This window comes from Haliotis cracherodii, unplaced genomic scaffold, assembly GCF_022045235.1.
Source record: "Haliotis cracherodii isolate W230 unplaced genomic scaffold, xgHalCrac1.p SCAF_8, whole genome shotgun sequence".
Lineage (NCBI taxonomy): Eukaryota > Metazoa > Mollusca > Gastropoda > Lepetellida > Haliotidae > Haliotis > Haliotis cracherodii.
The window spans coordinates 16992509-17012076 of record NW_027266341.1 but is presented as its reverse complement, the minus strand read 5'-3'; the positions used below and the strand labels follow the sequence as shown (position 1 = coordinate 17012076).

The 19568-nt window shown below is 42.4% G+C and overlaps 2 protein-coding genes across 3 annotated transcripts; both read left to right on the top strand.

Annotated features, from left to right (window-relative positions):
* The first annotated feature begins 1554 nt into the window (after window positions 1-1554).
* On the top strand, window positions 1555-11062 carry LOC139450129 (DNA-directed RNA polymerases I and III subunit RPAC2-like). Of its 2 annotated transcripts, none has more exons than XM_071231781.1 (5): window positions 1555-1643; window positions 4762-4862; window positions 7639-7715; window positions 9404-9483; window positions 10956-11062. In XM_071231781.1, exons 1-5 carry the CDS (start codon window positions 1605-1607, stop codon window positions 11016-11018), a joined length of 360 nt encoding a protein of 119 aa, XP_071087882.1. In that variant the 5' UTR covers window positions 1555-1604; the 3' UTR covers window positions 11019-11062. The 2 variants fall into 2 exon arrangements, with proteins under 2 accessions (XP_071087882.1, XP_071087883.1); XM_071231782.1 differs by having other exon boundaries at window positions 10961-11053.
* A 3923-nt stretch (window positions 11063-14985) lies between these two features.
* LOC139450828 (involucrin-like) lies at window positions 14986-18864 on the top strand. The gene is made up of 6 exons (XM_071232665.1): window positions 14986-15024; window positions 15580-15969; window positions 16114-16989; window positions 17032-17403; window positions 17824-18111; window positions 18256-18864. Exons 1-6 carry the CDS (start codon window positions 14986-14988, stop codon window positions 18862-18864), a joined length of 2574 nt encoding a protein of 857 aa, XP_071088766.1.
* Window positions 18865-19568: the final 704 nt, after the last annotated feature.

The following is a 19568-nucleotide window of genomic DNA, read 5'->3' as shown; positions in this document are numbered from 1 at the left end:
ATTTTCATAAATAAGTTTCGATTGATATTAATTCCGTACTTAGATGGTTGGGGGTTGAGGTGGGGGGAGGTGTGTGTGTGTTGGGGGGGGGGGTCGAGTGTTGCACAGTTATTTTTTTCGAATGAGGAAATTTTAATTTGATAATAATTTAGGGACTTGTCATTTAAGAATGTTACATGTATAGGTTGGGTTAGGGGAGCATGACACAATGTTACAGAAAATAGTGGGAAAGTTATCTCTCATTTGTTAGACAGCCATTTTTTTTACCGTGGAGAGGGGGTTTAGGTGAGACAACACCCACAAACACCTATATAGTGGGACAGTACTAAATGGATTGCTATAGTGAGAGTAGGCTAACATCTAGTACATGTCAAAACAGCCTCAACCCAAAGGCAAAAAGGGCCACACGACAAAACCGTAACAAACAAACACACCCACAATAAGTAAAAATGGCCACACAAGAATAAAGTACACAAACCTAATTATACTGTCACATTAAAAACAATGAAAGGTTTCTTCATTAGGATCAAAGTTTATTCGTGTTTTCACAAATGATCGGTACACAGGTCAGTACAGAGATCAATGGAAGAGGTAATAGCAATTCAACATTACCATCGAACATGTACTCTGGACACATCCTGCTCACATCCTAGCAAAAACACTGATATTGGGACCAGGACTGGGGCGAGTCCAAATTTACTACCCGAGTACCCACCCCCTATTACCCGACCCTACCTGGGTACCCGCTGTAGGTCTTAAGAGACAGGTACAAAAATGTCCGATTGAAATATTTTGACGGACACAATGTATTTAGATACACGTATAAAACGATCTGGTCATGCATACACTGAAGTTGACTGAAGTTTTATCTTTATTCAAACAAGAAGGAATGGGTGCATAGTCAGAAAGAATTGTGAACATTTGTGACTTGTAGTGTAACCATATACCGGTAGCTCGAGACCATTTTTGTCATTGAACAATATATCACATGACTAATCACGGGGCCGGGTAGTCCTGTGCATAGTAACCCGGGTCCTTCTCGATCAGTACTCACCCGAAACGATTACCCAAGTTACTTAATTGGGACAACGGCGCGCGATAACTGGAACACAAGATAATTTAAATAAATCCTATACAACATAACATAATAAAACATGTAAATATAGCATATATACTACAACATAAATCGTTATTAAAAACAGAGGTGCCGTTTTCGCCCCAGAAATCGGGGACGTTTTGCTGAGGTGCCGTTTTAGCCTGCACCTCAAATTTTGATGATTCCAACACAAATATACAAAACTATTTCTGCCAATACTTTCCTTCTTTTTAAGCTCATGAAAAAAGAATCAGTAAAGTTAAGAATAAAGCTCTTTAATTTCTCAATACTGCCAGAGGTGAAAAAAAGTGAAACAGTGCCGAGAAATGTAAGTTTGTCGCATGTTTTGATGTTCTTGTTAGGAATGTGAATGCGTGATAATGAAGAGAACATGATGCCAGGAAAAGGAATTGCGCCAAAACTCATCCATGTTTATCAACTGCGCATATGCGGAAACAGAACGACAGGAAGTAATGCAACCACGTGTTCATGTTTTCATTCCACTAAAATGACAGAAGCGCCCCAAAAGAAACCATTACTCGAAGTCGTAAGTCAGTTATGTGTGTGGCAAATGAGTAATTGGAATAGAAACACAACTGTTCCCACAATGACTTAATCAGTTTGATCCATTTTGAATCGTTGAGAAGTTTGTTGACCTGCACGTCGCTCCTCGATTCTGTTGATATTCCATGAATTTCGGTGTATATTAGAAATCCTAATATTGCGTGTATCATGCTTGTCGTACGGACCGGCAAATGATGATCAGGTGATTGCAAAGTGCTGCCAAACTGTTTACATCGCGACCCAACAGTGTCCGATAATGGCGATATGTCGATCTTTCTTGATGTCCACTTTTTATGGGCTCTGCTGTCAAGTACCTTGGCGTGCGTACCCGGATTATGCATTTGGGTTGTACTTGAAGTGAAAACGCCCTCATGTTGAACATATTCGGGTCGTAAGAAGTAACTGCAGTATATGGATAAGTGACCTGACATGTTTGGGCCCACTTGCACAAAGCGATCTCATCCCAAAGATGATCGTAACTCCCATACTTTAACATAGTCTTATGATTGTCTTAGCGCTAAGATATCGCCTTGTTGTTTGCATCATCATACCCCAGCGGCTTAGACGGCTGCTCACAATATTCATTTCTGTCAGGTCCAGAATCAAATATCACAGGGGGCTGTCGTTTTGCTGGAACATTGCTGAGTGTGGCTTTTAAACAACAAACAAAGAAAACAATTTCGAAGATTAAGCATGCTAATTTTTACTCAGGGATTTACTATGTTTTCAGAAAAGTAAACAGCATGGAATAGTCTGAGAGTGTTGAAGTACTATTGTATGAGTATGATTAAAGCTTATAATATATGCTATTTGATATTTTATGTTGGGGGAAAGCTTTTTTTAATATCTTCGTTATTGATATTGCCTACCCTAAACAAGGAAAGGTGAAAAACAAATAATGTCTTAAATTTAAAAGCAATAGATCGGTGGAGGCAGTACCCGGACACATATCAATCATTGCAATACAATTCACTAACTTAATGTCAAAATTGATCCAAATCGCTGATACCAAGGGAGACAACTGTGGGTGGTTTCTAAATTGACCAACAGGCAAAGAATGTCTTGTTCAGCCTGGACCTGGATACTATTAATTTGACGACAACTTCAGTATTACCTGGACACATTTTTTTTTGAAAAGTGCAAAATACATTGAAACAGGTTAGAATGGAATGGAGACATTGACATATACATTTCATCCTTAACATGTCTTATCATAAATGACTGAATATATTTCTGAGGCTTAGTAATAAGTAGCTGGCACAGACTGGTACATTGATCGAACAGATTCGGTAAACAATAAATCTGAGCGATTTCTAAACTGCGGCAAGGTATCTCAGTGGGCTATCACTTTAAAACTAGCATTAAGTCCAGACTAGTACAAGCAGCCACACACACACGTGTGCATGCACATCTCTATGTAAGTGCTATAATCTTGAACTCGACGTTAAAACCCCATTTCGCTTCACATCTAAATAGTTTGTTTGTTTGTTGTTTAACGCCGCACTCTACAGTATTCCAGCTGTATGATGGCGGTCTGTAAATTAATCAAGTCTGGACCAGACAATCCAGTGTTTGACATCATGAGCACGGATCCACACAATAGGGTAACCATGACATTCATTAACCATGTCCATCCGATCCTGTTAGTCGTCTCTTACAACAAGCATTGTCGCCTTTTACAGCAAGCATGGGTTGCTGAAGGCCTATCCTACCCTGGATCTTCAATGATCTCACCTCTAAATAGAATTATTTGTTCTGATATATATATTTGCAGATAAAAATGTCATTTCCATCTTATTGTATAAATCATGCTTTCAGCTATATTAATTTATATATCAATATGTACAATAAAAATATAATCTTATATTTTGAAATGTGAAGAAGATCTTTTATTGATTATTTTAAAAAAAGTCCAAGAACGTATTCCCTTTACCACTTTTGTTCACCATTGTGGTCGCATCCGGACATCGCTTAAATAGTATAATTTATTGATTTTTCGAGCCATCATATTTTGTTGAATGCTGTTACATTAACTTAAAGTGTATCATACACCAAAGTTAATTTACAAGGAGTCATGTTGAAAACACTAGTTTAAAACCACAAATAACGTTGCTCAGCAATAATGTAATAATGTAAGACAACAAAGGGGCGTGGCAATCCTGTTGGAAAGGTGATCCTGGACGGTTTGTTTGGTTGGTTGGTTTGTTGTTTGACACCACACTCAGCAATAATCCCCCTATATGACGGCGCTCTGTAAATAATCGAGTCTGGATCGGAAAATCTAGTGATTGATATCTTGAGCAGCGAACCATGGCATTGGGATTGATGACATACCATATTCAACGTAATAAGCGTCCAGGGTGCTCTCAAAATTAGAAATTGGGGGCGCTTATTAGAATATTATTTTGAGTTGAAAGATCGTAATTTTCGTGGTTTATGCTAACGGCCTGAAATGTTTATATACGACAGATATACTTTCAAGAATTTAATTGCCCATAATTAAGGGTGGTATAACACACAAGTGCGTATTATACACGAATAAGTAAGTCTTGTGCACATTGATCAATCGGAAGGGGTGGTGATTGGGATTGTCCACTAGCCAATATATTAGCAAATATCGCCGTGGGCGGTTATTAGAGCGGGGCGCTTATTACGTCGAATACGGTACTTCAACCAAGTCAGCAAGCCTGACCACCAAATCCCATTAGTCGCCTCTTACAACAAGCATAGTCACAGGGGACTGTTATGCTATTCAAGAAACTTGCAAGAAGAAGGAATATCAACTTTTGAAATATATAAGTACAAGTACTGTATGACAGTATCGCAACCATAGTATTGAGATACATATTGTATCATGACCTCGCTGGGGCAGTCGGGTAGCCAAGTGTTTAAAGCGTTCGCTTGTCACGGCGAAGACCCAGGTTCGATTCCCGACATGGGTACAATGTGTGAAGCCCATTTCTGGTGTCCCCCGCCGTGATATTGCTGGAATATTGCTACAAACGGCGTAAAACCATACTCACTCACTCACTAACTCATGACCTCGCTGTATAGTTACACCTCTAACATCCACATCCCTGCATCAGAAGCTTTACCTCCAGATCCAGACAGGGGAGGAAGATGACGAGACATGCCGCACATTTGTGATGCACAATGAGGACCACACCCTGGGAAACTCCCTGAGATACGTACTGATGAAAAGGTTAGTACGCATGGCTCAAGATGATTCATGGAGACATTGAATATTAACCAGCATGTGAAGCATCATAGGTATTGATAATTGCATTTTGGTATTCAATAGAATTTAACTCCCTTGTGTAGTGTCTATTTGGGTACAGTAAACTACGTTTATAATGGACATGTTTATAACAAACTTATTATTTACTCCTGGCCATTTGTTGTATATATATGCTATATATGTGCTTGTAACGAACCACGGTTATTACGAACTAAAATTAGTGATCTCTTTAATTTCGTTTTAACTGTACTTTACTGTATTTTTAACCATTGAATTTAAACATATCTTTGCTTGAAATGCTGTTTCTAATTTGCATCTGTTTATATGCTGACCCAATGTCACATTAGCTCACAAGATTGAGGGGCAGTGGGGTAGCTTAGTGGGTAAAGCATTTACTCATCATGCAGAAGACCCAGGTTTGATTCCCCACATGGGTATAATGAGTGAAGCTCATTTCTGGTGTCCCTCTCCATGGTACTCCTGGAATATTGCTAAAAGCGGTATAAAACCTCACTCACTCACCCACCCACCCACCCACCCACCCACCCACTCACTCACTCACTCACTCACCCACCCACCCACCCACCCACCCACCCACCCAAAGCCTAGTTTCTACCCTTGCCACATCAAGGTCACTTTTCTCAGCTCGACCCTGGCACTACCTCTCCTAGATCACAAGTTGTGCCCCTTGTAGTGAAAACGCATTATCCAATCAGATCGATGTTCTTATCTGGTTTTGGCGTCACAAAAATGGTGACTACCATAGGCGATGACCTTGTATAACGAAAACATTTCCGCTCTTGGGTGGACGATCTACCACTAGAGGCGGTCTCAGCAAGCCTGTGGATTGTGGTCAGAATATGTCCCAAGCACCTGATGCTTGTTGTAAAGGGGCTCTCACACTTTGCCGAGTTGCGTCCTGAGTATGCACCCAAGCTGACTCGGGGGTACTCGTATGGAGCTTGTAGCGAGGTGGTACTAAACTAAACTACTAGTACTAAACTCGGGGTAACTTGGGATACCTCGTACTGATCTACCAGAGTTTTGGAAATGCTCAAAACAGTTGGGCCGCAAGCCAACTTCTAAGAAACTTGTAACAAACTCCTAACACACTCGTCCTACTCGTAGTACCCTTGTGGTGCCCGTACAGAGCTCGTATGAGGATCGTCTGCAAAATTTATTGCCAAGTTGACCAAGTCTAATACGAGCTATACGAGTGTAATTCCCGCCGAATTATTTAGCAGCTCGTAGCCACCTCGTACCAAACTTGTACAGCTCGTATCGAGATCGTTATGCTCATATGCAACTCTTAATAGACTCCTATTTGACTCGTATTGGACATGTAGCACACTCGTATGATACTCGTATATATGTAGTCTCTTCCCGAATCCTAACCGAGTTAGGCTCGGGAGAGTTTGGCAACCACCTCAGCAAAGTGTGAGAGCTGCTTAAGCCTACCAACATATGGATCGGGTGATTAGAGTGAGTGAGTATGATTTTATGCCACTTTAGCAAAATCAAAGTGGGGGACACCAGCAATGGGCTTCACACAATGTACCCAAGTGAGGAACGGAACCAGGGCCTCCACGAGCCAAGTGAAGTTTATGACCACTTAGCTACCCAACCGCCCCAGGTGATCAGAAAGTGTGACCTGGTTTATCATGCTGATAGCGTATCATCAAGCCCAGAAGACGTAGATCGTTGCTCATGCTATTAACAACAGGTTTTCCTAGTCAAGACCACATTCATATAACTGGAAAGTGTTGATTCCGGCATAAAGCAGTATACAGCAGGCCTCCAAGTTTCGACTAAAATGGTCGCCAATGTGACCTATATTTCAATTTGTCTAATGTCTAAAATTCAGAGGTAGCCAAATGACTACATTCTAAATTATCTTGTGGCGACTAAATTCTATTGCTACACATATGTAAACAAAAAAATAAACATGTCTGTTACTAATTGTACTCGCAAATATTTCCTCCTAAAGTCAACAATCAACCGAAATGCTTAAATATTGATGTACCGTATTCGACATAATAAGCGCCCAGGGCACTCTCAAAATTAGAAATAGGGGGCTTTTATCATGCTTATTAGAATATTATTTTTGTGAAAAAAAGAGAGTTGGAAGGTAAATTTCATGGCTACTGCTGACAGCCTGAAATGTTTATATACGACAGATATATTTTTCCAGAATTTAATTGCCCATAATTAAGGGTGCATATAACACACGAGTGCGTATTATACGCGAATAAATATGTCTTTTGTACATTGATCAATCGGCAGGGGTGCTAATTGGGATTGTTCACTAGCCAATATATTAGCAAATATCGCCCTTATGCGCTTATTAGAGCGGGACGCTTATTATGTCAAATACGGTAATTACCATGTTATTTTAGTTGATAGTTTATTGGATAAGCAAGGGTATAACTATATGATCATAACATAAATTGCATCGTTTTTCGAGTCACAAATAACAAAATTCAAGTAGTTTCCACTAATATACAATTCCAAGACTATTGCTATGACTTGTACATGAAATAGTTATTTGATATAAGATAATTTCAAATGCCTTTGGCTACCTACAATATTGGCTTGACTTCTTGATTTGACCACTGGCTACCTGGAAAAAAATACTTTTAGCCATATGGCTACTTGGTAAAAATTTAAACTTTGAGGCCTGATATACCAACTGTTGTTTAGTTACACAGTTATAAATGTACGTTTGTTCCTCGTACCGCAGTGCCGACGTACAGTTCTGTGGATACAGTATACCTCATCCATCCGAGACCAAGATCAACTTCCGAATCCAGACTAATGGTGAGTGTTCAGTAGCATGATGATGATTGTAAGCCTTGTGTGCGTGTCAGTTAAACTTGCCTCGTTTTTACATATTGTAAGGCTGTTGATATATTATTTTTTAGCTCATCTGAAGCATTGCCAACTGGTCCCACTAATGTTTCTATTAATATTCTTTCCTTTTATCCAGACCGTTTCACTGTTTGAATATATTACTAAAAAAAGTTACGGATCACCTGATTGTTTCATATTACTATAGTAAATCTGTCATGGAATGACAAAAAATGAAGCTAGAGTAATATGAAAGAATCGGGTGCTCCTTAACCATGTTAACTTGTTTTGAGTAGTTGTCATCCACTCTGAAAAAAATGAAGAAATTTCCCATTTCAAAAATATAACCTCGCCGTTTCATCAGTAAGATAATGAAAGAAGGGAAGTGACTGCCGTAAGCTTTTCTTTACAACTCTCAACAGTAGCACTCAGAGAAGAGCATGGTGAAAATGAAAAGACTTTTTGGGGATAAAGATGTTTTTGAAAAATGTTCCCAAGTGGTTAAATTTTCAATCAAAACCAAAAAGTGTTTTCTCTTACTTATGCAATGATATGGTCTTAAATTGATATAAGGCTAATGCTATTTTTCAGGGCATTATCATTTGCAGAAGTCCAAGGTCTTCCATTTACTGCCCGATAAAGGAGGACAGCTGAAAAGTCTGAGGGCTTCTGCAAATGATAATGCCCTGAAAAATAGCATTATTGTTATTATAGCTAAAATGGATCGAATTATTTATCATCAAATAAAAAGAAACAACGATATCGGTTCAGAAAGATTATCTGCAATCAACAAGAATGTCACTGACCCACTTTTACAAATATGGAAATGTCATAGAACAAACCAGATGACGTCACTATTGAACGTTACGTCACCTATCTCTGTCCTATGATCATGATGATGTCACCTAACAACGGGCATGATAATGGCCCGTCGTCAAGCAATATGAGGGCATTATCAAGTTACCATGTCCTGCTCAGTTTAATGATAATTCTATCCATTTTAGCTTTAATACATTTTATCAAATAGGTTGTATTTATTTCATATCTGTGCCCCTGTTTTTATTGCGTGCATTGCATGTGCTCCAACCAGTGTGCAATGCATGCTGTAACCAACAATACTAAACATGAAAGAAGTGGTTGCAGGTTCAATTCACGTCATTGAATTTTCATGTGAATAAATATTGACTTTAATCTTGTCAAAAATCAACATTAGAAGCAAAGTTATTAGTGTCGTTTTAACAGTAAAACCTCAAAGCAGGTCTTACTTAAAAGTTTTATAGAAAGATTAGATGAGATGACGTCCCCAGAGGTTCATAATTCGTTATGAATTCCTAAATAGGTGTGTATTCAGAGTGACTTCGTAGAATGTCATTTCAGCAATAGAAACTAACAGTTTTAGTCCACTAGTCCTATATGAAATCTGTAGCGAAACACTTAAACAGGGTAAATTTCTACTAGTCCTTATGCTCCCTTAACTATTGGGTAGTCTGGCAAGGACTATAGAACTAGTGCCAATTTCATACGCTGTAATTTGTGTACACGATGAAATTTCACTCTGTCTACCATCTGGTGTTTTCATGTTTTTCCAAATTTGTCTATTTCATTGATATATATGAATTGTATGAATTGATATGACTCGTAAGGGTTTCTGTTTTTAGGAAAGCCAGCAACAGAAGTTTTGAAAAAGGGCCTGGAGGATTTGAAGAAGTTGTGTCAACATGTACAGAAAACGTTTGAGGTAAAACCTTGTGACAAAATTAGAAAAGCCCCTGTCCGCCATTTAGATCAGAATAGATTTCCACTTCTGGGTGTTTTATGTCCCTTTCACATACACAGATTTTTCTTACGAGTCTTTACAGATCGCAAACTCGTAGTTTATCGCAAACATCCGCAAGTAACTCACTGGTATCCGTAAATAACTTGTCACAACTCGTAACAACTTGCAGACACTCTTAAGGATCCGTGAAAGGAGAGGCAAATTTTTTGACATGTCAAAAATCATCTTACGATTGTCCACGGATTGATTCTTTCGTAAATAAATCGCAACAACGCGCCACCATCCGTAAACTGCTTGCAAGAATCCGTAAATGACTTGTAACAGTTATTTTTACGATTTGTTACTGTTACTTTACAATTTGTTTTACGGATTATTTATAGATTATTACGAGTGCTTATGTGTTGTTTACGATTTTCTTTGGGTCGTGTTACGATGGCTTTATGGATTGTTCTGAGTTTTTACGAGCACTTTATGTGTAGTTACATGTACTTTACGAATAGATACGTATACTTTACGTATTCTTACGTATTGTTTACGATTTGTTTACGATCAAAACTGCTATTACAAGTTCAACAGTCTTCATCCTAGTCATGGGGGCACGGGTGGCCCAGTCGTCTAAGGCGGCACGATTCGCTGTGCAGAGTTATGGCCCTTGTGCACGCCAGAAACCTATGATTGTGGGTTCGAATCCCGGTTCGCCCCGATTATGTTTCTAGGTTTGTCAGCACCATACCCGTGCTCGTGGGTTTCACCGAAGTGGTAAACGTCTAAGACCTGCATCACTTCGGGCTTCCTCCCACATTAAGCTGACACGCCTTGATATAACTGGAATACTGTTAAAAGCGGCTTTAAACCCAACTCACTCACTCATCCTAGTCATAGCATCATTGATGCTGCTTCATTATTGCATTTATCAGAATCTGTAGATCTACTTGTATTTTTTTCTGTTGTTTTTTGGATTTATAGTAACAACATGAACTAATGTATCAAAAAAGGACAGGGGAATACATTTGTTTTTATAAGTAAAAACATATTCTAATTTGTTATCTCACTCAAGTGAAATACTGATTTTTTAATCTTTATGTTAATATTGTATTTCTTCACAAAAGTGGGGACAGTGGCTCTGTCTCCTAAGGTGCCATAATTCACTGTGCAGAGATGCGACCTTAGGGCAAGCCAGAAAGCTATGATCATAGATTCGAATCCTGGTACCCACCTATAATGTTTCAAGGTTTGTCAGCACCATACAACAGCTCGGGTGGTTAAGTGGAAAATGTCTGAGACCAAGTTCACTTTGGGCTTTCCTCCCACATTAAGCTGACACGCCATGATATAACTGGAATACTGTTCAAAGGGGCGTTAAAACCCACCTTGCTCACAAAACTCAGTGTCAACTACTTAAAATCCTGACATGAAATAATTGGTTGCTTCAGCACAGCATGTTGGAATACAAGGAATCTCACCCAGAAGATGCTGAGATGGTTGAGGACACTTAGTCTCATCTTGGACTGCTAAGTTGTAGATACTTTATGAATGTTTTGTAAATAAACAAACTTTAAAGCTATTTGCTTTTTGTGATTATCTGAATATTTGTCTTTTAAACTGCTCAGGTCAGTATTTCTAAGGTGGAGAAAATGTTTGTAATCAAACTACTTTAATTCATTGGTGTTCCATATAATCCTGCAGATCATTTACCTTTTTGATGGACCTGTGAAGATGCGGGGTAGGATAGGTCTTCTGCAACCCATGCTCGCCGTAAAAGGCAACTGTGATGGTCGTAAGAGGCGACTAACAGGATCAGGTGGTCAGGCTCGCTGACTTCGTTGATGCATGTCATTGATTCCAATTGCGAGGCTCGCTTACTTGGTTGATGCATGTCATCAATCCCAATTGTGTGGATCGATGCTCATGATTTTAATCACTAAATTGTCTGGTCCAGACTCGATCATTTACAGACCGCCGTCATATAGCTGGAATATTGCTGAGTGCGGCGTCAAACAACAAACAAACATGGGGAGATCATGTTTCATGTACATCCATATATTGCTCTGTTGCTAAATCGTTCTTTGTTTCGGCTAGTATACATCTATGGCCACCTCGTCTAGTGACAAATTCCCCGCACAGTTGACGGACAGCAGGTAGTTAAAGGTCTGGTGCCTAGCAGGTAAATCTGCCATTGGTTGAAATCTTCAGAAGGATCAGAATATGTACATTTGTTCTGGTTGGAGTACTACAAAAGGAAAAATAGTGACAGGGCATTTTAGCTTTCCTGTAGATGCAGTCATAGTTAAAAATATGAAACGTCACTTGACATGTTATATGCTGCTTAAATATTGAACACTAGTTGATAAATATGAAACAAGTAAATTAAGACAGACAGACAGACAGACAAATTTATTCGGTACTTTAGGCCACCGGCCCATAATACAATTGAAATATACTGTATATATATTTGCATGCCGAGTAGATTTAATAGTGATTTACCATTTAACACTGTGTTTCCGTTCCGAGTGTTCATGACTTGGAAGAGAAATTTACCTAAGCTTTTTATAATTTGTTTGTTTTCAGCTGACATAAGTCTTATAAAATTCTCAATTGAGGGAGGGGTAACGAGACGCTTGGGAAAAGAGTTTCTTCTTGCTCTAGAATACTGGTCACAAATCATAAGAACATGGAATTCATCTTTAACATGGTTATGTCCCTTTGAAATACAGAAAGTGCAGACACATTCATTATATGGGATGTTGTTGTGACGTCCCAATTCAACAGCAAGTCTGAAATTATTACACCGGAACATGGCTATAAGTCTATGTTGGTACGAAGACATATCACTAGTAATATATGATTCCACATTTAGTAATGACTTGAACTGTGAGTAGTAATTGCATTTCGTTGATGATGTCAGGGAAAAGTGCCAATATTGAGTGAGGCAGTCGTAAAATCTTCGTTTAAAATTTGTCATGAAATGTTGAATATTACCAATGTCTTGGCTTAGCCAAACAAAACCAAATCCAAACTGGAATAAAATCATTCTAATATGTGATGCCCATGTAATTTTACCATTATCATCAAGAGATTTTAGTATATAATAAGCTGGGATGGGTATCCTGTGTTGTTCCATCTGAATTAGTCTGCACCTGTACTTGACTGCTCTTGACATTTATACTGTAGGGGGATCCTACCACAGTCTCCTAGAACCATGTCGTTATTGGTGAACTTATTCACTTTCAAAAAGGATTTGCAGAATCTGTTATGGACACTCTCAATAATGTTACAGTAGCTGGTTCCCCAGATCTCTGATCCATAACATAGGTTTGGTGAAATCATAGCATAAAAAATATGAAAAAGATCATGGTGATTAATGTATCCAAATTGTTTTTGATAATTATATATTGATAGAAGTGCTTTCCTTGCCTGGGCTGCTAGACATGCTTTGGCTTTGGTCCAAGATAACTTTGGTGAGAAAATAATTCCTAAATATCTGTACATGTTGACAGCTTCTATCTGTTGACCATTCAAAAACCACTTTTCAAAACTGCGAAGAGGACCTCCATTCCGAAATACTATTATTTTAGTCTTATTCAGATTGACTTTCATGCCAGTATCATCACAGAATTTCTCCAGGGTGTTTATTTTCTTTTGAAGCTGTAAAGCAGTATCAGAGACGGTTGACTCATCATCAGCAAATGACAGAGCAAATACATCAGGGATATGAGTAGATATAAACACACCTCTACCACCTTCTTCCTCCAACATTGAAACTAACAGATTAATAAATATGATGAAGATCTGAGGGCTTAAGATACACCCCTGACGAGTACCCATTGTACACTTGAAGTAAGGCGATAATCCAGTATCACACAAGTAAGTTAATTATACACATAACATTGTTTATTCCACACTGCAACAAACATACAACAATTACATTTTGAACAGTGAGCCTTCTGTGCTTTCTGGGTAGATAATGTTTTTAATTCACATTTTCATAAAATGACAAAAAGGATGTAATTTGAAAAATGGTTTGGTGAAAAAGACGTTTCCTTTTTCGTTGAGGAAATACAACCGCTTTTCTAATATCAATTGACTTTTCCATGATATGATATGACACCACACATTTAAAAAAATCCATGTGCATGTGCCTTCTGAAATATAATTGTTTTAACATTTAAGTCAATATATCTTTTCAGGTATTTTTAAAAAAAAACAGTAAAGTTAATTCTTAATTTTGATGACGTTACGTATATATAAGGTATTTAAGCTTTCGAAATAGTTATATTTCTTAACTGTTTTAACACAAACCGGACATCTCATTTGAGCTACGAGGTCATCGTGAGCATTATCGGTTTCAGGCGAGATGTTTACAAAGCCATGAATGCGACCAGGGGCATTTAGGAGATGTGAAAGTGTGAAGGTGAAATCAAGGTCAATATTCGGCATATCGTAAAAAAGAAAGAAACATGCTCCAAAAACATAGCGAGATATTGGCGTGGGAAGTAACACATATTTACTACACATCTAAACACTCAAAGAGGGATCACAGGACAGAAGTGTCCCAAATAAAGGAGAAAGACACAGGTGTCTTGAGAACTTATTATCTCCTCTCGCTACCATTAGCCTCGAGTATGGCTTAGCAGCTCCTGCCCAAGGAAGGAGTGAAGGTACAGATTACAAGTTGGGAATGGTAGCTTACTTGGCCTGTTGCGTTTGTTGCAGTGACAGCTTCACGGGTTCGCTGTCGTTTTCGGGAGCATCTGAACATTGTGGTTCCCAAGGAAAGATGCTTGTGCATGGATGTTAGTTGTTTAACGTCGAACTCAGCAATATTCCAGCTAAACGACGACTGTAAATGATCGAGTTTAGACCAGACAATCCAGTTATTGAAATCATGAGGACCGCCCCACGCAATTGGGATAGATGACATGCATAAGCCAATAGGTCAGCGAGCCTGACCACCCGATCCAGTCAGTCGCCTCTTATGACAAGCATAGTCGCTTTTTACGGCATGCACGGATTGCTGAAGATCTAGTCTATCCCGAATCTTCAAGCTGAATCAGTAGGCGGATGCCATGGCATGCTGGGAATGAGCTGAATCAGTTGACGGATGCCCCGGCATGCTGTGAATGAGCTGAATCAATAGACGGAAATCCCCGCATACTGTGAATGAGCTGAATCAGTAGACGGATGCCCCGTCATGCTGTGAATGAGCTGAATCAGTAGACGGATGCCCCGGGCATGCTGTGAATGAGCTGAATCAGTAGACGGAAACCCCCGCATGCTGTGAATGAGCTGAATCAGTAGACGGAAACCCCCGCATGCTGTGAATGAGCTGAATCAGTAGACGGAAACCCCCGCATGCTGTGAAAGAGCTGAATCGGTAGACGGATGCCCCGGGCATGCTGTGAATGAGCTGAATCAGTAGACAGAAACCCCCGCATGCTGTGAATGAGGTAAATCAGAAGACCGATGCCCCGGCATGCACTGACTGATCATACAGTGAAGAAGGTACATACAAAGACCAAAATGAGCACAAAATGTGATGTGACTGTATGTTACCGTATGTTACTGGTATATACCGTATACGTACATCATTGGGTCAACTAAATGAAACGCTCATAGAGTGGCTTGATTCATCAGACTCCACCAGTCCCGGCTCGCGTACAGCAGCAGGGTGGCTTGATTGAGTAGGCTGTACTAGACCGGGCCCGCCTACAGCAGCAGGGTGGCTTGATGCATAGACTTCCACTCCCGGCCCACCTACAGCAGCAGGATGGCTTGATGCATCAGACTTCCAGTTCCGGCCCACCTACAGCAGCAGGGTGGCTTGATGCATAGACTTCAAGTCCCGTCCCACGTACAGCAGCAGGATGGCTTGATTGAGTAGGCTGTACCAGACCGGGTCAGCCTACAGCAGCAGGATGGCTTGATACATCAGACTTTCAGTCTCGGCCGACCTACAGCAGCAGGGTGGCTTGATGCATCCGACTTCCAGACCCGGCCCACCTACAGCAGCAGGGTGGCCTGATTATGTAGGCTCTGCCAGACCGGGCCCGCCTACAGCAACAGGAAGGCTTGATTGAGCAGGCTCTAATAGTTCTGGCCCACCTACAGCAGCAAGATAGCTTGATTGAGCAGGCTCTACCAGTCTCAGTCCACCTACAGCAGCAGGATGGCTTGATTGAGCAGGCTCTACTAGTCCCGGCCCACCTACAGCAGCAGGGTGGCTTGATTGAGCAGGCTAGACTAGTCCCGGCCCGCCTACAGCAGCAGGGTGGCTTGAATGACCAGGCTCTACCAGTCTCGGCCCACCTACAGCAACAAGATGGCTTGATTGAGCAGGCTCTACTAGTCCCGACCCACCTGCAGCAGCAGTATGGCTTGATTGAGCAGGCTCTACCATTCTCGGCCCGCCTAGAGCAGCAGGATGGCTTGATTGAGCAGGCTGTACCAGTATCAGCCCACCTACAGCAGCAGGATGGCTTGATTGAGCAGGCTCTACTAGTCGCGACCAACCTACAGCAGCAAGATGGCTTGATTGAGTAGGCTCTACTAGTCCCGACCCACCTACAGTAGCAGTATGGCTTGATTGAGCAGGCTGTAACAGTCTCGGCCCGCCTACAGCAGCAGGATGGCTTGATTGAGCAGGCTCTACTAGTCCTGGCCCACCTTCAGCAGCAGGATGGCTTGATTGAGCAGGCTCGACTAGTCCCGGCCCGCCTACAGCAGCAGGATGGCTTGATTGAGCAGGCTTTACCAGTATCAGCCCACCTTCAGCAGCAAGATGGCTTGATTGAGCAGGCTCTACTAGTCCTGCCCCGCCTACAGCAGCAAGATGGCTTGAATGAGCAGGCTCTACCAGTCTCGGCCGACTTACAGCAGCATGATGGCTTGATTGAGCAGGCTCTACTTGTCCCGACCCACCTACAGCAGCAGGATGGCTTGATTGAGCAGGCTGTACCAGTATCAGCCCACCTACAGCAGCAGGATGGCTTGATTGAGCAGGCTCTACTAGTCCCGACCCGCCTACAGCAGCAAGATAGCTTGATTGAGCAGGCTCTACCAGTCTCAGTCCACCTACAGCAGCAGGGTGGCTTGATTGAGCAGGCTCTACTAGTTCTGGCCCACCTACAGCAGCAGGATGGCTTGATTGAGCAGGCTCGACTAGTCCAGGCCCGCCTACAGCAACAAGATGGCTTGATTGAGCAGGCTTTTCCAGTTACGGCCCACCTACAGCAGCAAGATAGATTGATTCAGCAGTCACTACTAGACCTGGCCCACCTACAGCAGCAGGATGGCTTGATTGAGCAGGCTCTACTAGCCCCGACCCACCTACAGCAGCAGTATGGCTTGATTGAGCAGTCTCTACCAGTCTCGGCCCGCCTACAGCAGCAGGATGGATTGATTGGGCAGATTCTACTAGTCCTGGCCCACCTACAGCAGGAGGATGGCTTGATTGAGCAGGCTCTACTAGTCCTGACCCACCTACAGTAGCAGTATGGCTTGATTGAGCAGGCTGTAATAGTCTCGGCCCGCCTACAGCAGCAGGATGGCTTGATTGAGCAGGCTCTACTTGTCCCGACCCACCTACAGCAGCAGGATGGCTTGATTGAGCAGGCTCTACTAGTTCTGGCCCACCTACAGCAGCAGGATGGCTTGATTGAGCAGGCTCGACTAGTCCAGGCCCGCCTACAGCAACAAGATGGCTTGATTGAGCAGGCTTTTCCAGTTACGGCCCACCTACAGCAGCAAGATAGATTGATTCAGCAGTCACTACTAGACCTGGCCCACCTACAGCAGCAAGATGGCTTGATTGAGCAGGCTCTACTAGTCCTGACCCACCTACAGCAGCAGTATGGCTTGATTGAGCAGTCTCTACCAGTCTCGGTCCGCCTACAGCAGCAGGATGGCTTGATTGGGCAGATTCTACTAGTCCTGGCCCACCTACAGTAGCAGTATGGCTTGATTGAGCAGGCTGTAACAGTCTCGGCCCGCCTACAGCAGCAGGATGGCTTGATTGAGCAGGCTCTACTAGTCCCGAACCGCCTACAGCAGCAAGATAGCTTGATTGAGCAGGCTCTACCAGTCTCAGTCCACCTACAGCAGCAGGGTGGCTTGATTGAGCAGGCTCTACCGGTCTCAGTCCACCTACAGCAGCAGGGTGGCTTGATTGAGCAGGCTCGACTAGTCCCGGCCCGCCTACAGCAGCAGGATGGCTTGATTGAGCAGGCTCGACTAGTCCCGACCCACCTACAGTAGCAGTATGGCTTGATTGAGCAGGCTGTAATAGTCTCGGCCCGCCTACAGCAGCAGGATGGCTTGATTGAGCAGGCTCTACTAGTCCTGACCCACCTACAGCAGCAGGATGGCTTGATTGAGCAGGCTCGACTAGTCCTGGCCCACCTACAACAGCAGGATGGCTTGATTGAGCAGGCTCTACTAGTCCCGCCCCGCCTACAGCAGCAAGATGGCTTGAATGAGCAGGCTCTACCAGTCTCGGCCGACTTACAGCAGCATGATGGCTTGATTGAGCAGGCTCTACTTGTCCCGACCCACCTACAGCAGCAGGATGGCTTGATTGAGCAGGCTGTACCAGTATCAGACCACCTACAGCAGCAGGATGGCTTGATTGGGCAGATTCTACTAGTCCTGGCCCACCTACAGCAGGAGGATGGCTTGATTGAGCAGGCTCTACTAGTCCTGACCCACCTACAGTAGCAGTATGGCTTGATTGAGCAGGCTGTAACAGTCTCGGCCCGCCTACAGCAGCAGGATGGCTTGATTGAGCAGGCTCTACTTGTCCCGACCCACCTTCAGCAGCAGGATGGCTTGATTGAGCAGGCTCTAATAGTCCCGCCCCGCCTACAGCAGCAAGATGGCTTGAATGAGCAGGCTCTACCAGTCTCGGCCGACTTACAGCAGCATGATGGCTTGATGGAGCAGGCTCTACTTGTCCAGACCAACCTACAGCAGCAGGATGGCTTGATTGAGCAGGCTCTACCAGTCTCGGCCCGCCTTCAGCAGGAGGATGGCTTGATTGAGCAGGCTCTACTTGTCCTGACCCACCTTCAGCAGCAGGATGGCTTGAATGAGCAGGCTCTTCCAGTCTCGGCCCGCCTTCAGCAGCAGGATTGCTTGATTGAGCAGGCTGTACCAGTCTCGGCCGACTTACAGCAGCAGGATGGCTTGATGGAGCAGGCTCTACTTGTCCCAACCCACCTACAGGAGGAGGATAGCTTGATTTATCAGGTTGTACCAGTCCCGGCACATCTACTGCAGCAGGATGGCTTGATTGAGCAGGCTGTACCAGTCCCGGCCCACCTACACGCTTATCTTGGACACTCTTGATGCCGCACGACTCACTGCTAGATGGTATCCAGCGCGGATGGAGCCTCTCATGGTTTACCTGTTCAGCCAGTGATATGGTGACCCTTTGTCTGAAGCAAAGACCAAAACATATACTAAATAGGCGTTAGAACATCTTGATAGCAGTGCAGAGGCATCTGACTCCAATGTTAGCGTTTTCTTTGGTTAAGTTTGCAGTATGGGGAGTCGTGATAATCTAAACACTGAACGATATAAAACAAAACATCTACACAATCATTGGTAGAAAATCATTGTACGATTCCGACTATATCCAAAGCATGTTTATGAATCACTATTGCATATTGATGATTCTAGTTAAATCTGAAAATGTGTGCCCATCCTGTCTCACCGGGGGCACCCGTCACAAGCCCATACAAAGGCATGTCAAGTCAACTTAGGTAAAAGTCAAAATGGGAATTGCATGGGACAATGATGCTTCAAATTAGGAAATGACCTCCTTATGTCATTAAAACTGTTTGATGGCTTTGTTTCGGTCTTGAATGTTGTAATCCTGAAAAAAACGACGGTTGAACAAAAGTCGTACGGTTGTCTCTCAAAAGTTGTGAAATATAGACACCAAAGGATGGAACTGTGGCGAGGTTTTGTCACTCTGAAATTTTATGTTAAGATCTAAATATGAAACAGATGAGGCTGGTTCACTGGTCTCTTTTATTTCTAGTTCAGGT

Bases quoted from the DNA above. Each gene is read 5' to 3' on its own strand.
- LOC139450129 (XM_071231781.1), top strand. From the start codon at position 1,605: ATGACAGAAGCGCCCCAAAAGAAACCATTACTCGAAGTC. The intron at 4,863-7,638 runs GTTAGTACGCAT...CTCGTACCGCAG, and splicing joins AGATACGTACTGATGAAAAG to TGCCGACGTACAGTTCTGTG. The intron at 9,484-10,955 runs GTAAAACCTTGT...TGGTTGCTTCAG, and splicing joins ATGTACAGAAAACGTTTGAG to CACAGCATGTTGGAATACAA.
- LOC139450828 (XM_071232665.1), top strand. From the start codon at position 14,986: ATGCCCCGGCATGCACTGACTGATCATACAGTGAAGAAG. The intron at 15,025-15,579 runs GTACATACAAAG...GCCCGCCTACAG, and splicing joins CTGATCATACAGTGAAGAAG to CAACAGGAAGGCTTGATTGA. The intron at 16,990-17,031 runs GTCCTGACCCAC...TTGATTGAGCAG, and splicing joins TGATTGAGCAGGCTCTACTA to GCTGTAATAGTCTCGGCCCG.